Source organism: Uloborus diversus, unplaced genomic scaffold, assembly GCF_026930045.1.
Source record: "Uloborus diversus isolate 005 unplaced genomic scaffold, Udiv.v.3.1 scaffold_397, whole genome shotgun sequence".
In the NCBI taxonomy this organism is placed as follows: domain Eukaryota; kingdom Metazoa; phylum Arthropoda; class Arachnida; order Araneae; family Uloboridae; genus Uloborus; species Uloborus diversus.
This window is the reverse complement of record NW_026558568.1, coordinates 57,262-82,579: the sequence shown is the minus strand read 5'-3', so window position 1 is coordinate 82,579 and position 25,318 is coordinate 57,262. Positions and strand designations below refer to the sequence as shown.

The following is a 25,318-nucleotide window of genomic DNA, read 5'->3' as shown; positions in this document are numbered from 1 at the left end:
ATTTATGTATTACAAAATCATCACCTTTCATTTTAAATATTAATAGCTGAAACATTTTGATAATTTTTTTAAACATAGTCTTCCCACTTGAGATGTTTTGCTTCCCTAAAAAATGTCTTAAGATGGTTAGACATATCATTTGTTACATGTCTGTAAATACGCTAATTAATTAAAATGATTTTAAAACTATGCAATTTGTTATAATTTAGCTGTTAAAAGAGAAACAGAAAGTTAAGAGCATTATTTAATGCTGGAGAAAAGGTGCACATGTGCTAAGTGCTTTAATATAAAAAAAATGTGTATAAAAAAAGTGGATTGAGAAAGAAACCTGGACTAGAATAATCCAGATAAATGTAGCTGAAAATGCATCACATTTATCGATTCCTTCTATGGACACATTAACATCAGGTGGAACTGATACGCAAGAAATATTTAAGATCATTAGAGAAAAAGAAAATAGTATGAAATGGGAATTAAAAATATTTGAAAGTATTCAGTTAGAAGGTTAGTTTAGTTAGAACAAGATTTCTTCTGAAGTCCAAAACTAAAATTGTTTGCACCTATATGAAACAAAGATGCATACTACAAAAAGAACTACTTTATGTACTTAAGAAATATTAGGAAAAGTTCTAGAAGGGGCAAGAAAGCAGAGAAATCTAACTTACAGTTGGTTCATCATTATCTCCAGCAGGTGTACCTACTGGAGGGATAATGCAGCTAACATCACTTAATGTACGAATTTCTTGCAACTTTGATTTCAAGTCTTTATTTTGTTGCAATGTCTGCAAATATAAGAACGTTCTGAGGAGCTTGAAAAAGGTACACATTTTCCAAAAAAGATATTTTTAAAGTTATTTTTTATAATGAGGATCTTCTCCAAAGTTATTAGCAAGCAGAAAGTTATTTGAGATAGCAAAAGAAAGAAAAATCATCCCAGAAAATGTACATTTAATGTATAATGTTTCACAAATTCTTACCTGGTTTAAAGAATTTCTCAAGCAAGCAATAAGTGCACCACTACTACTATTGCTAGGCACAGTCTCAGTTTCTAATACCTGCTTCAACCTCTCTCTTTCAGTCTGAAGACTTCTGACAACTGATTTCAGCCCCCCATGAACTATGGAGAAAAAGTAACAGCAATGTTAAAACAATTTTTCAATTGAAAAAACTTTATGGATTCAAATAAAATCTTCATGCTGAAAAAGAAAGAAAAAAAAGCACAAAACTTGTAAAAATTGCAGGAAGTAACCCCTTTTTGAACACAAAAAGGTGTGAGCTGAATTATGTAAAGACACCTGATAAGAAATAGTTGGTTTTCTCAGATGTCTTTACATTCCAAAGGTGTATTGCTCTAAAATACATGAATGCAAGTCATGTATTTTGGAGTAAATTTTGGTGGAAGTAAAATTAAATGAAATTAAAGATATAAATTTTGTACTTTGTAACCTTTTTGAAAGACAATTTTGTCAGATTTTCTTACATAATCTCACTTTTTACTTTTTTATATTATTTTTAGCATTGAGAAGGGGTTCTAAACACAGGGTTCAAAATTTGGAAATGAAAATGAGGCATCATTGGTACCTAGCTTCGGTGCTTTAGTTGCCAAAATGATCTACTTAGGTAAACTTTTAAAATAATTCAAGTAGCTTAAGCAGAGCTTTCAACTTGTGATTGTTACGATGATCATATTATTGTTAAAAAGTTTCTTTGGAATAAAGGAAAAAAATATTAAAATTTCTCATTTCAAAAACCATCGCAGCCTTACCAACAAAGTAAGTGATAAAAAAACCATTGAAAATCTTCATTTCCTAAAGAGAAGAAACATTTTCAAGAAATTCATTTTTCACCATCAGGCTCAGTGATGAAAGCTGCTTTGGAGATTTAGAAAGTTGCATCAAAAATGGCTCCCAGAATTCTTCGAAGATTCAAAAAAGGTGGGATAAGTGTGCCAAATGCAATGGAGATTTTGTTGGAATCTAGAAGGGGGAAGGGAGAGGGGGCATATTGAGTAAAGACACACCAGTTTATAAAAAAACATCTGATCTGTCTTCAATAAATACCTCTTGTTCTTGAAACAAACCAAACCTGACAATTTTGATTTAAAATCTATATGAGAAATACTGTAGTGTTGACAAGTTACTGGTAATGTAACTTGAAATACATAAATATTTATATTTGGTGCAGTACAGAAAAGAACGTTCCACATAGTTTATTATTTTATTTTATCAAACTAGCAACTCTACTGCAATTTAAAAATAATGAAGCCACAAATTAAAAAGAAAAAATGTACACCCCTTTGTTCCTCATTGCCTCAACAAACATACAGAAAATACTATATACGCTATGTAAAATAATTATATACTTTTACCTTCTTTAGCTAAAGAAACAAATTCCTCTCTATATTTATATAGACAATTATGAGTGGAAGACGAGCATGGTTCTGGCAGAGAACATGTCATCAATGATACAGAATCAGATAAACTATGAGGACGAATTAAATCTTCACTACTTGTTAGAGAAGGATGAGAGCAGCTTAAGTGTGCCATTTCTGAAATAGGCAATCCAGTTTCTCCTGACTATAATAGGGAAAGACAACAAATGATTTTAGTGAACATGCAGTTCATAAAATCAAAGCATGTTTTAAAAGTCAGCATTAAATTTAGTCAGTTTATTCAAATCACTCAAAAAATACAATAAATATATTATAATTCCGAATTGCAATATGTATGTTTATATTTACAAATATGTTGACTTTAAATGAAAAATTACCATATAAGCTTTGTGCTACAATATGACTAAAGTGAAAAATCAAGGTACATAAAGCAAATTCTGATGAAAATACAGCATATAGCTATTTCAAGGCTACAATGGAGCCTCTTCTTCATTGATGAAGAGGTTCCATTGCAGCCTTGAAATAGCTATATGCTGTAGTTTCATCAGAATTTGTGCTTCGTGCACATTCGTTTTTCACTTTAATCATGTTGACTTTCTGGCTAAAAAACATGAGTTACAACAGAAAATCTTAAGGGTGCATTTAAAATGCTTCCTTACTGACATACAATAAAACATTGAAAAAGATAATACATTTTTTGAGCATTGATCCCATTTAAATGTTAATTTTTACGATCAGAGAATTGAAATTCTATTGTTGCTTAAAATCTACAAAAAAAAAAAAAAAAAAAAAAAAAAAAAAAAAAAAAAAAAAAAAAAATCAGTAACAAAAATAAAAAGTTCAAGGAATTCGTTTCACTTACAATTTTTTCCTGATTTAAATTTTCAGACGAAACCATATTCTCTGTACTATTGAATGGTGCAGCTGATGCATCTTTAGAAACAATGATAGAAACATTTTGCTTATTTGCTTTATTATTTTTAGTAATTGACTGATTACTAGATTTTTGATTTTTGTTTCGCTTTTTGAGATGAAATCGCTTTCTTTCTTTTTTGGTCACTACTGTAGGCTTTTCTGGTAGCTGGCAAAAGAAAAAAAAAACAATCATTCATATCAAATCAATATTATATAGATTTTCATTTCAAACAACATGTTGAAAAAAAGAACAATATTAGAATGAGAGCAAGCAGATTTTATTTTTATTTGCATTTTTTTAAAAACATAATTTGCTCACTAACATTATTCTAAACATTCCACTTTTCTTTTCTTTTCTATTAGATTTATCACTTAAAGTAGATATGTGTTACAAGTTCAACTATCTCTTCAGCAAACAATTTGAAATTCATATCACTCCAAGCTTACAATCTCCTTGTGCCACTGCTCAAACCTTGTTCGAAAAGAAGATAAGCATTCCTTAGGGCTATCATACAGAGTTTCTGTATTTGGTTTTCAAGGAGTTGTTTGCAGCACATTGGGAGTCTTATGATTTACTTTACCTTCTCTCTGAAATAGATGAACCCTGAAGCACTTTTAACCTTTTTTTTTTCTTCCAGAGTTTAAAAAAAGAAGAAAAAAAAATCTATTTTTACTTTAAATTTCATTTTTAGTCATAGAGTACTGAAATAGAACAAACTGACTTTATTATTTATCAACTTTAATGGATTATATGTAAAAACTCCAAACAATATAAACACTAAATGTAATGACTTTAATAAACAAGCAAAGATTATTGTAAACGTCTCACTCCTTTTTTTTTTTTTTGAAATCAACACCTCCAGTAAGAACTGCTGGATTGTTATTATTGCTTGTGATTTTTGAGCTACAAACCAATGAGAGGCAGTAAACTTCTCAAATTAGCACATTTTCTCATAATTTTGAGTACATGACACATAAATGATAATAAATTAATGCACAAATAGATTATATCAAATGTATATCTCAACAGTGAAGCATTGCAAGTAACAAAGCCAACAAAATGTTGGGTTTATAAATAGATTTATTTCAAATAAATCTAAAAAGGTTCTTCTGCCTTTATATAGGAGTTTAGTAAGACCCCATTTGGAGTAAGCTGTGCAGTTTTGGTCGCCTTATCTGAGGAAAGATATTTGTGTATTGGAAAGGGTTCAAAGAAGGGTAACTAGACTAGTAAGGGGACTTTCATATTTAGATTATGGTACCAGACTTAATAGGCTTAATATGTATAGCCTGGAGAAAAGGAGGATCAGAGGGGACATGATTCAGTTGTTTAAATTTATCGAAATGATTGCTGTTAATGGATTAAATTTTTGCACCAAAAGCAGGACAAGGGGTCATTGTTTTAAGCTATTCAAATGTCAAGTTAACCTGGAAATAAGGAAAAACTACTACTTTAGTAGGATTGTGGGCACTTGGAACAGCTTACCGGAAGAGGTGGTAATGAGCAAGGGGGTGGATAGCTTTAAGAGGGCCATTGATCTTCATTGGGGACTAATAAATTGACTAGGACCAGCCTAGCTGGGCCAAGAGCCTGTTGCTGGTCATCACATTTGTATTTGTATTTAATCTTGAAAATATACTTTTAACTTTGATGGGAAAAAATATGTCTAGTATGCTCAAACTTCTGATTCAATAAGAAATAAATACAGTACAGCATATGGGTACAACACTGATTGACTGCATGTTGAGTTAACTAGATCCATTAAAGACCATGTGCTTTATAGCTATCTTCATCATTTATGAAATATAGATTGTACAGTGTACGTAAACTCATGCAATAATTTGTATGTGCACTTCTAAAAAACTTTTTTAACATCTCGTAAAAGTAAAAATTTAGCTTATAAACAAGCCATCTTTAATATGCATTGCTCTCATTATCAGTCCTAATCCTGAAACAAGTTTGTAGAGACGCTAGATGAAAAATATCATCATAATCAAATTTAAAGCAGTGCAACTATTTGAAATTTTCATTAACCAGATATACTTCTTCTTTCCTGATATTTGACTTTCTACTGTACTTTCGAACTCAAATTACAAAAAAAAAAAAATGCTGATGTGTGTTTTGGGGCTAAAAGAGACCACTTTTTAAATGCAAAAAAATAGCTAATGGATGTAAAGGCCTCTGATAAGAGCCTTTTGCCAAATTAAATACATTAGCTCACATCTTTCTGCATGTGAAAGGAGTCCCTAATAACTCTGAAACACATATTGGCAATTTTTTTGCATATTCGCTGTTTAGGTTTCTTATTTTACTTTTAATCACACACACACACACACACACACACAGAGATTCAATGCATTATAAAATGCCAGGTTTGATGAAAATATACACAATATGTTGAACATTTTAGAAAAATATTAAATGTCATTTTGGATGAAATTTGATAGTTATTTTGATTGAAAACAACTTATTTTTGGATCAATTTTCCTTAAAATCAATTGTAAAAATGGAGTTCTTTTAAATCTTGAACATAGAAGTAATTGCACATTTTCAACATAATTTAAAAAAAAAAAAAACATTCACTAGCATACACAAATACTTGCAATACTTAACATTACAATTAATACATTATTGAAATTAAATTAAAAATCATACCTCCAAATAATTTTCTTCTGAATTGGCATTCATTTCTAATTGTTGCAAAAGAGATTCTAATTGATATAATTTATCTTGTAAACTGGATAAATCTGTATGAAAATTTGAAAATGAGATTAAGCATAAATATTAAATTTTTGCATTAATCATCATGTAACATACGTACTTAAACAAATTTAACTAAAACAATGCACTGAAGATGTCTAGTGAAAAAATTAACACTGATAAATACAATACTTCGAAATGTTGTAATTAAAAATAATACAATCTCATTTCCCTTTCAAGAGAAGGATCATATTAAATTTATTTGAAAATAACAACAAAAATATATTGACACAATAAATTAAAAAAAAAAAAGTTTTTAAGTCTTTAAGAACAGTTTAAAATGTATAAAATTTGATGTCCCTTAGAATTTACTAGGTAACTGCCTATTTTGCCCTATTACAAAGTTAAAAATACACACGGTATGTAAGCATTATAAAATACGTCAACACATAGCTTAACTTTTTCAAAGAAAAATTGCATGGAATCAAAATATATTGCCATGCAGTAGTGAATTTTGCATCATATAAAGCTAGAATAAAACTATATAATTCAAGCACAAGTTACAGAAAATATCTTTAGTTTATTAATGTTGCAATTTTTTAATGACGCCTTTGATTCTTCTGTATCAAAACCCTCATTTTATTGATAGTTCAGGATCCCACTATTTTGTCTTTTTTTTTTTTTAATTTATAAAACAACCTTTAGCAAAATGTCACAGAATCAATATATTTGCTTCTAGCAGAAAACAGCACCAAAAAACCAATAAATGCATATTTGACATTATTCTTCTTTAATTTAAATTCTTAACCCTGCCATCATAACCAAAAGTTTGCCTTTAAAATTACACGCAGCTTGATCTGAATGTTTACACATAACATTCAGAAATTGCACTTACAATTGCTGCAATCATCTGATTTTCACATCTGAAAATGTTGTCTTAATATTACAGGAATGTTCTCCAAGAGAAAGAAAATGTTTAATTTTTTTTTTGATTTTGATAATTTTTAAACAGTTTGACTACTATTAAAAGTCGTCAGATTGCAGGGGACAAAAACTGGGACATAGATGTAAAGTAGTTTTTAGATCTACACTAGGTTACTTACATAAACCAGTGACCAGAACAATCTTGAAAACATTCTGCTCCCATCCCCTTTGCATTTTTTGGTTTAACCTAGATTGATCTATAGCAGTTAATCTGCTTGAATGATTTCCTCACGTATGTCCATGGGTGCCCATGCGAGGGGGGGGGGGAGATGGGGTTCAAGTCCCCCTAGATATTAGAATGTCCCTTTAGTACTTTTTCTTTGCAAAAATTTAAAAACATTTTTTCTCCAACCATTAATGAATAAGGTATTAAAAATGTCCAATTTTAATAACTCTAATCTGTACTGAAATCGGTTTCCATGGGGAAAATATCTGTGCCCCCTTAAAATGTTGCATTTGGGCACCCACGCGTATGTCTAATCTGTTTGCAATAATGAGCAATCCTTTTCTAGCTTTTACATACACTTATTATTGTTTAAGCTGCAGTTATAATGTTTGTGAATGTTTGTAATAATGAGCCATCTTTTCTAGCTTTCACATACACTCTTATTGTTTAAGCTGTAGTTAAAATTTTGGTAAGTATTATTGATCTTTCAAAGCACTATGTGCATAAATTCAGGAGCTTGCACGGGGGGGGGGGGGGGAGATACCTGTTGGCCTAGGCCCGAACCTGAAGGAGGCTCCAAGATTTTTGAAACGAGGTTTGAAATATATATAGGAATGTAGGTAAACAATATGGAGGGAGGCCCATAAAAGTCATTTGCGATGGGTCCCTAAATTTCTGCTCATGCCCATTCATACACCAGCATTGTTTTAACCTAATTTGCAGTTTATCTGCAAATTTTCTTACTCCACTGTTGCAGTGCCACCCTATTCTGAAGATAATCAGGTATTTACTGTATTTAAATTTATTAAAATGAACAGGTTAATGATGGACTAAATTTTCACATGAGAAACAAGACCAGAGGTTACTGTTTTAAGCTATCTAAATCTGAAGCTAATCTGGAAATAAGAAAAAAAACTACTTTGGTAGGGTTGCAGGCACTTGGAACAGCTTACTGAGGGGCATATAGCTTTAAGCGAGCTACTGATCTTCACTGGTGACTGAGCCCAGAGCCTGTTGCTGGACATCACTTTTGTATTTGTTAGTTGTAATTTTAAATGGAAATGTACAGAGTGCTACCAAGAAAGCATGAGATTTAATTTGAAAAAAAATAATAACAATCACCTTTATTTCCTTGATCTATTGCTGACGAATCTAAAATCCAAGCAGCAACCCTACTCTGTTGAGAAATTGGGCTACGTATTAGAGTATGCCTATTATTTTGCCATGCAGAAGAATCTTGCATACTGGTTACTGGAGGAGTATAAGATACAGGGAAAGATACTACAAAGGAAAAACAAATCAATTTCAATTATCACTCAGTCATACATACTAAATTATTCAGACTAAGAATATTGAAAAAGAATCACAAGGAAATCAGCAAATGTAAGGGAACTTGGCGAACTGTGAAACAGTTAAGAGAAAAACATCTTTTTAAATCAAAAAGTGGAACTTAATTTAAAACATTACAATGTATTCAGGAAGAACAATGTACTTGACATTATTATTAATTTTTTAAATGCCATTCTCGATCCTTTTTACTTCCTTTTACAAAAAAGGAAGTATTGTATTCACGAAAAAATTTTCACTCAAAAATCGGCCTTAATTTCCATTTTGCTCACCTCCAAATGAATGTTGAGTTTTTTTTAAACCCGACCACACGTACATATGTACCTAAGAACGTATAGACACCTGAAATATCCATTTTGACATTTCCCGAGTTAATTACAACAAGTTTCCGCGTGACGTCTGTATGTACGTATGTGCATATGTGTGTATGTATGTCGCATAACTCACGAACGGTATGTCCTACAAAGTTGAAATTTGGTACGTAGACTCCTTGCAGGGTCTAGTTGTGCACCTCCCCTTTTGGTTGCATTTGGGTGTTTCTAAAGGAGTCTTTTACCCCTTTTTGGGGGAAATCATTGTTAATTTCGAAGTAAACTCAAGTGGTGTTATCATTTGGCGGACATTTGGCGATATATGGCCAGTTTTTTGGTCGCCAAGTCTTGTCACCAACTTGGCGACAAATTTGGCGATTTTTTTTTAAAATCTGGTTTCAATTTGGCCACACTGTTGGTGATATTTAGAGAGTAAACTATTGAATCACATTTAAATTGCCAACAATGGGGAAATTACATTAAATTCGAGTAAAAGGAAGTCATGTGATGCACACATCAGCTCATTTGTAACACATTTGTATGTTCAAAATTAAAGTGCAAAAATAATAATTTGCCTCAATCATGCTTAAAATGAATGATGTTACATGAAAAAATATTGATAAATGACTGTCAAAAATTATTTGAAAGATAGAAAATAAAACTCTTTCTCACTTCCAATTCATTTATTTGAAAACAATCAATGAATAGAAAACGGGGGGGGGGGGACGAATAAGGAATATAACAAATAGGGATTTATAATCACAAAAAAAATCAGATTTCGACATCAATTTCTATTTTACGATCATCCAATTTCATGTTCACAAGTTTTTTTTGCACATCTGTACATGCATATGTACCTAAGAATACATAGATAACCGAAATATCCATTTTGAACACTCCCTCAGTTAATTATCACAAATTCTCGTGCAATGACTTCATGTATGTAAACTTGCGTCACTCAAAAATGTTATGAAATAGTAAGTTGAAAACTCATACGTACGTAGCATGATCTAAAAGTTTGAGGACAAGCTGTATAAAACCTTACCCTGAATAGTTCACATTACCGAAGCACATCTATCTACAAAATAGTCACCTTGAGCGACTATGCACTTCTGTCAACGTTCGTATAGCTTTTGGAAGCACTCATGGAAGTCATTTTTTGCAACCTCCTTTAACACCTCCTGCACTGCTGCTTTAACTTCATCATGGAGAAGAAGGCAACTTCCATATTGAGGATGCATGCTTCAATTGGTCAATACTCTGATATGACAAACAAATAACATAATGTTTTGTCGGACTTAGCTCCGTGTGACATTTACCTATTCAAAGCAAAAAAACATTTGCAGGGACGCCACTTTCTTTCGTCAGATGAAGATGAAGATAAAGCTGCGTCACAGGAGGTTGGGATAAATGGCTTCCAGGAGCGTTTCCAAAAAATATATGAACATTGGCAGAAGTACATAGTCGCTCAAGGTGACCCTTTGAAGGTGGATGTGCTTCAGTAATATGAACTATTCTGGGCAAGGTTTTATACAGCTTGTCCCCAAACTGTTGGATTGCTCTATGTACAATCTGTATAGTGTGTAGTTATGCTTCTCCTTTTTTGACTGCTGTATGATGACAGAGAAAAAACAGCCAAAAAAAAAAAAAAAAAAAAAAAAAAGACAAAAAAAAAAAAAAAAAAAAAGGAAGAAAAACAAAGATACAGGTAAATAACCAATTGATTTTTTTTTAAATCGAACATATAACTAAGATTTCAGGAATAATGTAATAATGTATGTATTTAGGTACAATATATAGTTAAAAAATATTCAATTATATTGCTTAATCATTCAAAAAAAAATTAAGAATTAAAATAAAAAAAAAAAAAAATGAAACCGTCAACAAATTACACAATGAAAGTGGAAATATTCGCATATAGAGATTTTTTAGTCATCAAATTAAACAAACAGGATAACAGATAAGTTACAATATTAAATCATAATAGGAATATTTTTATAGTTATTTAAAATTTATGAATAGAAATGTTTGCATTTTTCATAAAAGCTATAACAGTGACATAACTTTTTTGCTGAAAAAAGAATAGCCATGAAAAGAGTGAGGTTATCAAAACGCAGTTACAATAAACAAACTTGCTATTTATACCCAGTTAATAACTTAATACATATACTACTTGATCTATTGTTAGCACACATAATATTGAACAATTTGATTGTTTAATCTTTTATGAAGCACTATAAACAAGTTCAAATTAACTTCTTCAATTTAAGAATAATTTTCTGAAATTTAAAATATTGCGTAATAGAAAATCCTTGAAACTTTTCTATAATATATTATTAAAAATATGATGAAAACAAAAATAACTTTTTTTCATCGATTTTATAAAAATTCATAGTTACTTACAATAGAAAAGAAATCTATCTCTATAAATGGTGCAAAAAAGATGGCGCATTACGAAACATAGGTGAAACAAGTAGGAGAAATACAATGCAAAATGATTCCTTGAGCAAAATAAATAATCACTAAATATATAAGAAATGCTTGAAACGATGAGGGAGGCAGCACTCTGATTTTGGAGTAACTCACAACATTAAACTTTGGCGCTAACTTTGGCCTCATTTTTTAAAAATAGAACTGCTACCACCAACGCCATGGAAGAGTTTCTGAATCTTCTTCAGCACTTCAGAAGAAAGAATTCAAAAGCCTCTTTGATTTCCGAACTATGCCACCATCCAAAACGTCTTTAATCAATTTCTTCTATTAATGCTCTAAACTCTTCCTAAACAACAGATAAAGCTTTAGAATAAAATCTCTACTTTTATGAATGGTGTTAGTTTTAACCAACACGGAAGTACAACTAGAGTTTAATTTCAGAACTAGAGGGAGGTGGGGGGGGGGGCACGCAAGTGTTCTCGGAAATAAAAAATATAGTCTTAAAAAAATAGAGTTCAAAATAATCATGAACATTGAGCAGAAAAACCTTTTTAAAATTTGTACCCCAGTTTGTTTTGACGTGTAGTGGCAGATTTAAAATATCGCAAATGTTGCAATTGCGCGAGAGGCCTCATAACCATACGGGCACTGTAGGAGTTACAAAATGCTTATGATAAATGTTTTACAACTAATGTGATGGAGAAAGAGGGTCACAAAACATATTTCGGCGGTCCCCAAACTTGTAACTGCGCCAAAGCAATACAGAAAAGACTGCATTACTGTGATTCATATTGTAAATATCGAAAAAATAAAAATTACCATCGGTTCAAAGGAACTAAAAAAATGTCACAAAAACTGGTTTCGCCATCTCAAATTTGTCTCCACGTTGGTCTCCAATTTGGCAATATATCAACAGATGACCGTCAGTCTAAGACGATATATTAATTTTGCATTGAAATAAGTAGTTAATAGCCACAAAAAAAAATAAGTAAATAGGCCTTGTAGAACACCCAATTGAAAACAAAAAGGGGAAGTGCACAACTGGAACATTTGCAGACCCCACATACGAAATTTTAACCTTCTACAGATTACCATTTTTGAGTTATGAGATACACATATGTACATTCCCCCACAAAAAACAAAGCAATAATTAACTTGTTTGTACCTGAATTCAGTATTAAATTCTTTCAGGGGTGACTAAAATAGAAATTCATACTGAAATTTAAGTAAAAAATTTTATGTGAAAAAAATAATTCCTTTTACTTTGTATTAAAAAGTAAAACAGCAAAGGTCATTTCATTTTCAGAAACATCGGCCAATTCCATCGCCTTTTCAATGTTTTTTAAGGCCGATGGGTCGTTTTTCCCTGCATGTTTGCATTGGAAGCCGATATGTAAATTGATAGATAGATATCCCTTTGCAAGCCATGGCTATCAACAAAGTGTTGGCAACTCAATCTTTTTCCAGTTATAGATATTCAATTTTCGACTTATGGGATGCAAAGTCTGAATTCAGACACCTTAGTTTCTATGCATGTAACCAAAAAATCTTTAGTTTTTAGTTTGTGCCATATGTATGAAGAAAAGTAAGATTCAGAAAATGTGAAATTTGACAAACAGGTAAAGCTGTTTGCCACAGTTGCTGCACCTTGGATCTTGATACCAGATAAAATAATTATTTTAAAAGTTTATTTTAAGGATGAGTGTGGTTTTTAGTACTTTTGTCCCTTCGGAGATCAAACAATTAACATCATAGATACAGTCGAGTCCCGACTTACGAGAGGGATGCGTTCCAAGACCCCTCGCGTAAGTCAGAATTTCGCTTTGTGGAACAAGGATTGTTTAGTAATTTTTTATAAGCATACCCAATTTTTTCAGAGATTTGTAAACACCCCTCATATTGTTTCAAACCATTTATTAACTATATATTGCAGTATCTTATACAAAGAACCAACTTTTTTCTGTATTTTAGAAAAAGCGTTATTATTTGACATAAAATACTGTAATTTAGCACAAAATCAATGATTAATGAGGAAGAGAAACATAAAATAAAGCAGTATGGTACTTACAGTACATACATTACAGCATTATTATAGCATTGAACAGTATAGATATAGTAAATGTATGTATAACTAAAAAATAAGAAGGTTTTATGCAGCGCAATCAGAATGTTATCAGTCTTCTGACAGTTCATGATCATCAGACATTTCATCAGATGAAGAAAGAATGATGAGTTCATCTTCGTCCTTTTTAGGATCATCCCGGGTTTTTTTTGGGTGGATCTGTCATCTTTATCAGAAAGGATGTTATCTTCGGTTGCCTTAGTTTTTCTTTCTCTAAGGCAACTGAATTGTTGTAAGGAGCCATTGCAGATGCAATTAGCGAAGGTAATAGAACGTATCATATTCTGATCATGCGTCTCTGACAGCTTTAGCATTTCTCTTGCAAATATGCTCATTTTGTTAAGGACTTCGAAATTCAGAGAAAGCAGCTCCTTTTCATTCTCTTCATTTTCATCTTCTTTCTCACTTGCAGATTTAACAAATTCTGTAAGGTCAATATCTGATGAAGCTTGGCCATAGCAGTCGATGAGTTCGTTGATATCCTCTTCCTTCATATCTCAGAGAATCCTTCTCCACCCAGGTGCTTCGCCAACTCCACTGCCTTTTTAAGTGCTTCATGGTGAATGTCTTCATGAGCAAAGCCTTGACAGTCATGCATGACATCTGGCCAAAGGTTCTTCTAACTTGCATTGATTGTCTGTGTTTTCATGGCTTTTAATGATGTGCCTATGTTGTGCAGTGCAGAGGCAATTGTGTACCGCTTCCAGTCCTCTTTCAGGTTGAAATTTTCCACTGTCTATTGCCTGCACAAGGTTTTGGAGACACCCCCTTGTATAAATGGCTTTAAATTCTTTAATATCGCCCTGGATCCATAGGTTGGATTAATGACGTCGTGTTTGGTGGCAAAAAACGTACTTCAACGCCTTCCTCAAGAAGGTTTGTTGCATGACCTCCAGCATTTTCCATTATCAGGAGGGCCTTGAAAGGCAGAACCGTGTCCTTCAAATAATCTTTAACCTGAGGAAAGAATTATTCGACAAACCATCCGTTCGTGAGGGTTTTTGTAATCCAAGCTTTTTTGAGTTGTGCATCCAATGAACTGGCAGGGTGGCCTTGTTTTTGTTTTTCAAAACCCTTGTATTTTTTTACTTTTAAAGAAGGTTTTAACAAAAAGCCAGCAGCATTGCCGCACATAACCAAAATTGCACGATCCTTATTGACTTTAAACCCAGAGGCCTTTTCTTCGACTTTAAATAAATACCTACGAGATGGCATTCGTTTCCAGAACAACCCTGTCTCGTCCATATTAAAGACATGCTTGGGCTTATAACGTCCTTCCGTAATAATCTTAGGGAACACATTTTTTACATAATCTTCTGCTGCAGCAAGATCAGGTGAAGCGCCTTCACCATGAAGGATCACACTTTTCAAATTGCTTCTCTTAGTAAATCTATTGAGCCAACCAGCAATAGCATGAAATGTCTCAACAACCGAGGGTCCTGCCTGAGGGTCATCGATGTTTTCTTCTTCTTTGGCTGGAGCAGTGGTAGATTTACTGCAATTTCTGTATACAGTCGTTTAGCCTTTTCTTTAATAACATTTCCATTCATGGGAACACCCCTCTTTCTGGTCCCTTTAATCCACAATGCAAGAGCAGTTTCCATTTTCATCCTGTTTGTATTTTGCTTCGACACTACTCTGCGAGCTTCAGTATTAAAACTTAATTCAGAACTTTGACAGATTTCCTTTTCTTGATTTTTAATTGTACGAATTGAAGATTCACTCTTCTGTAATTTTCGTGCTACCTTAGACGCAGTTTTTAAGTGTTCTAGCATGTCCAAAATTTTGACATTTTCTTTGATGGTTAAAAATTTTCTCTTTTTCTTCCCATCTTCGGAAACTTTAGTTGAAAGAAAACGTTTGGGTGCCATTCAATTTTATTAAAGTTCATATGTAGAATGAAAAAAACTGAATGAAAAATGCGGAGTGGATATTTCTATACGCGAAAGCGAAGTGATGTTTAGACTAGTACAGTGAGTGAACTTCCTGTTTCCGTGATTTTAAAGGAATGAAAGTCCATTCATGAAACCAATATTTAGTGTCAATGAAGCCCATATTAATGCTCCGCATTTCTTTTTTTCAAAAATTTTGGCGCTGCAGCAGGAGAATTTGCGTTAGTAAAAAAAAAATCATTACTCAGGAAAAACTCGCGTTGTAGCCATTTCGCGTAACTCGGATCGCGTTGTAGTGCGATCCAACTGTATATATTTTTTATTTGGTTGTAGAAAATTCAATCGAAATGTGGTGGGCAGAAAATTAAAAATGGAGCTATATTTGATTTTTTTAATAAATTTTTAAAATGTTGTTTTAAACTTGATTTTCGTGAAATTCAAAAACTAGAGCCAAGAAGTGGCTACGAAAATTTTAAAATTTCACAATTCATATGCAAAAAAATAAGCTTAGTGAAATGTATGATTAAAACAGCCTTAAGCATTACCTGGCATTTCTTCCACAGGGGTTGTAATCTTTGGAGCCTCACGTGTTCCAAATGATATTTCATGCTGTCTATATAATCTATGATGACGAAGTTGAGAAACCCAATCCTGATAAAGATCTTGGTTTTTAACCTAAAAATATGGAAGATAAAATCAGATAGGAACATTATACTCAGCTTACAGCTTTAGTATAGTTACAAAGCTTGAATAAAGGAATAAACTTTATAGCACGATAAAAGAAAGAGACTAATTATTGAAAGTGTTACGCATAAGATGGAATAAAATCTTTTTCATTTTAAAACACTACACATTTTCAAAAATTTATAAACACATACTATGTGAATAAAACCAATATTTTTCCAAGGAGATTTCTGCTGCACTTAAAGTTAATTAGAAATAAACACCTATTAGTAAAAAGAAAACAATAATGCACTATACATTGTGGTCACAAATATTACAAAATAATGATTTTTATAGCTCTTTTCTGGTTTCCCTAAAGTTGATTGCAAATGCTTCCATGTTCTTTTCCCGGTATCATGAACAAATTATGTATGATACACACAAAAATCTTCCCATAAAAGTCATAATATAAGCTCCCTTTTAATATGATGTAAGCATAGCTAGATTAAATGCTATCATTGAAATACAAATTGAAAATTCAATTCAACTAAATTTATATAGCTAAGACCAAGCATTTCAAGTTAAACTTATCTTTTACTTCGACAAAGAGAAAGTGACTCCACTGCCTTCTATTAACCTTAGAAACATGATTATTTAGAGTAACAATAATATAAATTTTGTTTTCATCAAATGAGAAAGCAGTGAAGCTTAACCTACCACACACATTTTTTTTTTACAAGCCAAAGAAAAGAGGATTAAACATTGATAAAACAGGATTTTAAGGACCCAAGAAGTAAAAAAATTTAAAAGACTTTTGAGGGAAAAAATGAACTAGTTGGGAAACCTGTTCTATTTTAATCAGGGTTTTGCTTCTAACACAAAAATGCAGAGGTTATGTGCTCTTCAGAACTTTATTCATGCATAAAAAATTAGATATTGTCTAATCTATAAAAATTCAAAAGAAGAACAGGAATTAAGCTCCCTTAAGCTTCCATACAAATTAAGTCTCAGTTCAGAGAACAAAAGGTACAGAAAGATATAAAAACTGGCATCTTGGTTTTTGGTTAATATCTAGCATTTGGACTGATTTTGGAGCTCATTGATAATAATTTAATAGCAACATGTCTTAATTTGACATTCATTACGTTGAAAGGAAAATATCAATTCCCATTGAGTACACATATATTACATAGTTAAAAATCAAAAAAAAAAAAAAACCTTTAAATGATAAATATGCTCTTCTGCATCGATGTCAATGCGTCTTCTCTGACTTTTTGTTGAAATGACTGATAAACCAACATCAACAGAACCATGGATTTTGCCACGAGCCATCTGTGGAAAAAAGTTTTGAGACCTAAAGACAATTATCACTAAAACATAAAGGTGGTGCAAAGAAAACTAAAATTCAAATGAAAAAAAAAAAAAACAAACATACCTCAGTAGATGATTTAGCATATGTAAGAATCCCCTTATCTAACAAAAAATAGCGCTGAAAATTTACATAATTAGTTAATTTCAAATCAGAATTTACAGTACTAAATTCACAAACAAGTCATTACATAAGGGTTGCCATCCTCCCAGATCATTGAGAACGACTTTCCTGATAGATTAAAAACTGCTTAAATTAAAATGTCTTAAGGTATAATACAAAGTAAAAGCAGTAACATAAATCAACAGCAATTTTAAGAAATTTAAAACCTCAATGGCAAGATCTTTTGAGAAATATTTACACTAATCTGGGTATCAACCACTTCTGCACATTAATTATTTATAATAAATACAGAGTTTTTTCATGTATAAAACCCCAATTTTGGACACATAACCCAGGACTTCAATCAAGTTTTACAACATATTAATATTTTATTATTTAGAAGTAAAATTAATTTAAAAAACAAAAATGAGCAAGTATCTAAAATTAATAAATGTTGTTTGTGATTATCTTATCTATCTATGTCATCGCTACTCCTGTTGAAAGACAGAAAACTGAGCATCAAACCAGGTATCGATAAATTTGCAATTTTCCTGGCTACATGTTTAGCTAGGTGTTATAATTATGTGACTTTATGATAGAGAGCTCTGCTCCCTGCTGCTCACCAACGCTCGAAGATTGCTTTGCAAACTTATTTGGTTTGCGAAGATTTAAAGCACTTTTTAAGAAGAATCAGACTAAAATATATGTTACAACTATAACCAAATAAAAATTGTGCTCCTCTTCCAGTAGAAAATAAGAGCTTCAGTAAAGATCTCATTAAATTTAGAAAAATATTAAAATCACACTCCAATGCAAAGGCAAAAAGAACTTGATAATACATACAACAAAACTATTTTTATAGAAACACTTCAAAGAGAGCCCTTCCAACAGGATCCAAACTAATTTGTACCACATTTCATAGTTTAAAAGCCTTAGCTGCTACATACTTGAACATACAGAACAGCCATACAAAACGATTGTTCTGTACATTTGAAATATCGCTTTCAAATTCAAGGTCTCTAATAATGCTTTAGTCTTTAGCTCCAGGCTTGAATAGAGTTAAGTCTAGGACATTCGCTGAATCATAACCCTTATACCTGCCGTTTTAATTAATTGAGAAAATTAGAACAAGCACAATCTAATGCAGAAAAAAAGCTTTTTCAAATGAAAATAGGATGTTAAGGGGTGTGAGAAAATTTTCATCCCTTAAATAGGCAATTTATGTGAAATTCTAGCTTAAAAAATTAATTACAGAAAGCTAATTCAAAGTTTAAAAAAATATAAAAAATAAAAACACCTACAAATTCCCCGGGGCTTGAAGTAATTTTGCTCAAAATTTCAAGGCTGTAGGTGCTACGAGGTCTCCTGGATTCAGACCCAAAAACGTTTTTTTTTTTTTTTTTAACACAGAACTTTTATAATGTTTTCATTTATTTTACATATTTTGTTAAAACCTTTATGGGGGAAATAGGATACATAAAACAAAGAGGGGCTGGACAACATGATTTGTACTTTTAAAAAGCACCTGTTTCTACTTTCAGTGATCTGAACATTGCTTCTATCCAGTATCGTACAAAAACTTTGGTCCCCCCCTCCCTCAATAGATTTTTGGCAACTTGGTTTTTGGTTAATATCTAGCATTTGGACTGATTTTGGAGCTCATTGATAATAATTTAACTTTCAGTGATCTAACATTGCTTCTATCCAGTATCGTACAAAAACTTTGGTCCCCCCCTCCCTCAATAGATTTTTTTAAACATAGTGTTATTTTTTCAGAGCGTGTGTTCTCATACCTCTCCCCTCCCCCACAGCCCCTGTGCTGTGGGGTTGTGGGGATGCTATGTACGCCACTTTTCTATCGATAAACCTTACAGCAATTGAAAAATTTTCCCTGTTTCCATTTGTTGCAGAATGTTATGGATAACACTTTTGGCCAAACACAATTTGTCATTGATACTGTGAAATGTGTAGTATAATGCAATATGACTGAAAGATAAGTTTGTCTAATGCAGAACGCAAACAATAATTTACAGGGGTCTGTCCAGGATTTTTCACAGGGTCCGTTTTTTGTGAAAAATCAAATAATTTTGTGAAAAATGAATTAATTTTGTGAAAAATCAAATTATTTTGCAAAAAAAAAAAAACTTTTTTTTTTGTTAAAACGAAATTTTAGAATTTAGAGATGGCACAAACTGCATCAATTAAACTTAAAGTTAAGTGTTTTCCTCTTATATGTCGAGAATATCATTCTGGAGTGTTTTTTATATTGTTCTGGACATTTAGTGAGGGGGGGGGGGCATCGCTCTCTCAAGTATCAATATTTATCTACCATTCTACATTATGTTAAATTATACTAGAAACATTTCTGTACAGTATTTAAAATATTTGTAACAAAAAAATAAATGAATAAAATCAAATTCAGATAAGGGTACAGCGTTTTTAACTTTTTGACCCAAGACACTCTTAAAAAGCACAGAATTTCGTTTAAAACTTATAAATTCCGTGATTTTAATAAAAATAAAAAGATATTTTAATTGTTTACCTCTTAACAAAGCGTAATAAACATCAAAAATTCGAAAAATCGGATTCCCATAGCGGATGCAAAGAGATCGCAATTCTCAAAGTGAAGACATCGAAAGTATAAAAACGGCTTGCAAAAGAAATATTTTTGATAAAATTATTTTAAAATTGCATTTTAGAGGCCTATGATAAACATTTCATTAATATCTGTAGACACAGTTGAAGCAAAAAAAAAAAAAAAAAAAAATTAAACCATCTACATCTGTCCCCATAAAAAATGGAATTTTGCTTTAAAAACTTGAAATGAGAGTTCTAACAAAAATAAAAAGACTTTTCATTTATTTGCATCCTAATAAAGCGAAGTTAGCTTGAAAAAAGAACAAAATATGATCCTCATATCCGATGTTAAAAGATTGCATTTTTCAAAGTGTAGACATCTAAGGAAAAAAAAAAACGGTAATTAAAAGAGTTTATTTAAGTTAATCATCCTTGTTAGCATCGAAAAATCAAAACCCATATAATTTTCTCCCAAAATAACAGTTAAACATCGCACCGCAACCGCACCTTAAAAACGCAAATATTGACAAGCTGGTAAAATGATGAGAATTTTTTCTAATCAAGTCATTATAAAGGTTCAACGCCAGACTCTAAGTGGAGATAATTTTGAAGTTGGTAACCCTATCTGAAGCGATCATATTTTTCCCCCACCCTTACTATCCCTTTGCAGTTCTAAGTTCACTTCGCGGATATATATTATTATTGTTTATTAAATCATGAGTGGGGAGAAAATTGCTTACCAACGCCTTTTCAGAAAAGTTTACAACAACACCGCTGCTAATTAGCTGTGATAAAACAAACAACAAGCATTATATTTATTTGGCAGTAGCAATTATTTATCTTTATCGTTTGCAGGAGCATCACAAGAGTGCCTTTTTTTTTTTTTTTTCCTTTAGCAAAATTAGACGATTTTGTATAAGCTAATCCCTCTAATTTGACTTCAGAAAAGGTTCCAAAAATTATCGGTTTATACACAGAATAAGCGTTATTTTGCTTTCACATTTGCTCTTTCAATAAACAATTTGTGAATGATCCGATCTTGTTTATCAGAATTTTGTGAAGGGTCCGTTTTGGTTGATCGGGATTTTGTGAAAGGTCCGTTTTGGTTGATCGGGATTTTGTGAAAGGTCCGTTTTGGTTGATTAGAATTTTGTGAAGGGTCCGTTAACGGACCCAAATATCCTCTGGCCAGACCCCTGATTTATGTAGTGACATTTTCTACTGGTAGCTCTTTAATATATATATATATATTTATAATATTCTATTTTTAAACGCAAATATTATTTATTAATAATATTTTATACAGATGTAAACAAAAAGATTGTTTTTCTTTTCAATTTAACTGTAAATCATTATTGATATCATTGAATGTTTTACTCTCTTTTATATTTTAGTCATTTTACCATCATAGTATGCATTTTAAATCAACACCATGAAATGTGTTGTAAATAATAGTTTACTTTATGTAATAAGGCATTTAGAATAAGAAGTGCAACTATAGAAAAGAAATCAACTAGTTAATTGCATGGTTATCATAAAAACCAAGTTATGATTATGTAAAATACTAAAGTCTTGCTTTGAGGCAGTACTGGCAACCCTGATTTTAGTACTTAGAAATCAGCAAAGTACAAGAGGCAAATATACATTACTTTATGCCAACCCTTTAAAGGCCACTTTCTTCTTTTCATTAAATAGCCCTCAAATTTATTAGGTTTAATTTCACATTTTTTCCCATCCTTAAGGCCTTCTAAGATTTCCCATTCACTTCCTCTGTGCAGTTTCTGGAGCTGAACAGGCTTCTCATCACATACTACATCCATTATCACAGGAGTTGATGATTCTAAAGGTAAAGATAGTTGAGGATTTCTTTGATTTACAGGTTCGGATTGATGCGAACTGTGAGATAAACTGTTTGTTTCAACACTTATTTCCTGAAAACAAGAAAGAAAATTTCAGGTATGATGAAATGTTAATAACAGCTTTCAAAATGTGTATTTTATCCACGGGCCAGTTTGGGGAGGGGGAAGCTGGAAGGGGCATTCGTTCCGGATGGCAGCACTTCTAGGGTCAACAAAATGACTAAAATATTCATTTGTTTCAATTCATTGATATTTTTAAAAAATACAAAACCATTACAAAGATAGCCTAAAATTGTGGTTTAAAACTTCAACTTCGATGGTCCTCGAACCGTCCCTTCAGCTAACATCAACAAAGATCATCGAAACGCGTTTTTAGAACTACAATTTCGAAATATATCCAGGGAGATTCCTTGAAATCTATCCTTTTCGTTTCATTACCAAGATGACATTTACAATCGCATTTTTAAAAGTTCAATTTCAAAGATTTTCCTCAAGAGAGTCGAAAATCCTTTCCTCCTAACGTCACCAAAGATCGTCTAAAATTGCGTTATTTAAACTACAATTTTGAATGATGGCCGGGCAAGGTTCTCTGAAGGCCATCAGTTTCTTTTAATTACTAAGTTGGCCTACACAATCGTATTTTTAAGGCTTCAATTTCAAAATTTTCGGTTAGTGGATTCTCGAAATTCAATTGCTACCAACATCACCAAAGATCGTTTAAAATAATGCTTCTAAGACAACAGTCCAAAACATTATCAGGTGCGATTTTTTGAACCCCATTTCTTCCCCTAATGTAACCAAAATGCCCGACATTCTCATTACCATAAGGTGAACGTTCCTCCACAACATCAACAGTCCTTAAAAATTACAACAAGAATGACAACTGTCCTATAAAATCAAAATTTGACCAACACCCATAGTCCCCAAAATACCTTTTAAAATGTGGTATTTTGGGTACTAGATTGTAGTCAAAATCAGAGGTTCCCAAACTTCAGACCTCCGCGGACCCCCTCCGGGAAAATCACCAACCCACTGCAGACCCCTTCCCCTACCCACCCCCGAGCGCAAAAAAAAAAAAAAAAAAAAAAAAAAAAAAAAAAAAAAAAAAAAAGATTTGACAAAGTTAAATCTATTTTTTCTAATACATTTTTACGCTTTTTTTCTTTTAAATTTATTTATTTATTGCCCTATGTATTTTTAAGAGCTCTTGTCTGGTTTTCATTTCTTACATTATTATTTTGAGTTATGGAAGCAAAATTCTATTTCAAATTCAATTAGAAATAAAAATGTTATCACTAAATTTCTACAACAAGTTTACTAATAAAAATGAACTTTTGAAGTTTGTGCACTTTTAGCCTGTTTTAAGTGTATTAATTTTTAATATGAGTTGTATTTTTATGGTGTGTTGGGGTTTTAATTATTTACTATGGTTCGGGCAAACCTACCCTGGCAGCGTCGTAATGCTGTGATTAGAAATGTGCTTTGTTTTTGAATTTAAAGATCGTTACTTGTACTTCAATCTCAATATCATTTAACGTTTTAGCTGGATAGCACCGCGGACCCCCGGGGTCCGCGAACCACAGTTTGGGAAACTGTGGTCTAAATGACCAATTATCTTGAACAGTTACATTTATGTTAAATGGCCGACAACAAAGTGCCTTATGAAGGAATTAAGAAATTATCATAGAAAGTGCTGTACGGATCAATAGTATCAATGACTTAATCGGAAGTCGAATCCAGAATTTGAATGCTGAGGCTTTTGGTTGTATCGACAATACCATGGGGCCTCATTAAAAGAGGCAAAGCAGTGCCTGCACATCTTTATTACAATGATATCATTAGCCCTTCGTAACGTCAAGAATCTCTAAAAATTCCCGTTGGAATATGAACCATTTTAAAAATATTCATCAGAATAAGGACAACAGTTCCCCCAAAAATACCCATTACAATAAATGGTTAAAAAATATTATAATACGTATCTTCATTGCTATGAGAACAACTGTCCCCAAAAGCCTCCATTAAAATAAGGACAACATTTCCTAAATGTCTATCAAAATAAGGACAGTAGTCCCTAAAAACTCCATTAAAATAGAGACAATACTCAAAAAATACTTCTACTCAAAAATGGAAAATATTTCCTAAAAATGCCCCGAAGAATAAAGAACTTGGAATTAAAGACAAGTGATTTTTCTGTATGGACGATCGCGTGAAAATTCGAAATCATTAAAAAAGTTAACAAAATAAAGTTACAAAAAATGAAAAGGCAAAATTTTAGTATCATCAATTCAGAATAAAAGTAAAAATTAACGATAATTTGCGAAAGCGAATCTTTTGCAAACATCGAGATCTAGTTGTGGATTCTGAAGGACTACAAAATAAGGGAAGGGGGGGGGGGGATTTTCGGCCAAAGAGTTTATAAAACTAATATTTTTCTTTTAGCATTTTTATCTTGAAAGCTCAGCCGTTTTAGAAGTATCGATCGCAGTGCGGATTTTATTCATTACGCGTGAATGGAAATTTCTTTCGTGTAGCATTCAGTTATTCATTACAGTTAAGGCACACATGTCCCATCTTTTTAAAAGTTTGAAACTTCAAGTATTGTTAAGGATCACAATGTCTTTCCAAGAGTTTTCTGTGGCGTTTTTTTGCTGGAAAAAGGATTCAAGGAATTTAAAGACATTTTCAAGGACTGCAAGAAATCTATACCCCAACCAATGCCTTTGGAGTCCAACTATATGCCTTCACTCAAATGTTAATATCTGCGCATTATGTTCGGGCACCTACCTGTATGCGAGGCATAGCTATCGTTGAGTTCATCGATTGAAAAATTGCAAACAATTTATGACTCATAATCGAAATTTCTTCGCTTTAGTATCTTGCCACTGAAGATTCATTGCAGATTCACATCTTTATTCATAGGGTACCATTTTTTTAAATTTTCTTTTTAGTCTCTTTTTTTCCCTATTAAAAATTAAACTTCACTTAGATACCTAGAAAACTTATCCCCAAACCATCATCCTAGCCCATGTAGCTACTTGCAAGAGCCACTTAAAAATTGAATGAATCAACAAGCAAAAGTTTTGTGCAATAATGAACTTATCTAGTGAATAAAGAAAGATACTCACGGAATCTGAAGTTCTGCTTGGACTTTTTCTCCGATCACATATGTGTAGCTCATTTAATCCCTTTTCTGAAGCAGATGTGCTCATTTTTTGATTTAAATTCCCAGGCTCCGTAGCAATATGACGCAACGACGAAGCCATGTTCTTAGATTTGCTCACTTGAAACTCAGGAAAAACTGGATTTCATGGTCACCTTGCAACATTTTTCAAAATATCTGCCAACATTCTCATCTAAATAGAAAACCAAAGTATATTTAAAGATTTTGAACATCTAATTAAGAAAGAATCCACTTTACAAAAATACAGAATGTATCTATGAATGTATATCTCAAATCGATTAAATGCCTGTTGTACAGATATTTG

The 25,318-nt window shown here is 32.1% G+C and overlaps 1 protein-coding gene across 1 annotated transcript in view; it reads right to left on the bottom strand.

The window, feature by feature from the left end:
* The window catches only part of LOC129233415 (oxysterol-binding protein-related protein 3-like), a 56,179-nt gene extending 31,083 nt beyond the window's left edge, over window positions 1-25,096 (bottom strand). The window contains 11 exon segments of the mRNA XM_054867445.1: window positions 666-782; window positions 978-1,117; window positions 2,369-2,576; window positions 3,255-3,473; window positions 5,964-6,055; window positions 8,281-8,439; window positions 15,794-15,938; window positions 17,145-17,258; window positions 17,362-17,415; window positions 21,624-21,905; window positions 24,959-25,096. Coding sequence (XP_054723420.1) covers window positions 666-782; window positions 978-1,117; window positions 2,369-2,576; window positions 3,255-3,473; window positions 5,964-6,055; window positions 8,281-8,439; window positions 15,794-15,938; window positions 17,145-17,258; window positions 17,362-17,415; window positions 21,624-21,905; window positions 24,959-25,096 — 1,668 coding nt within the window.
* Window positions 25,097-25,318: the final 222 nt, after the last annotated feature.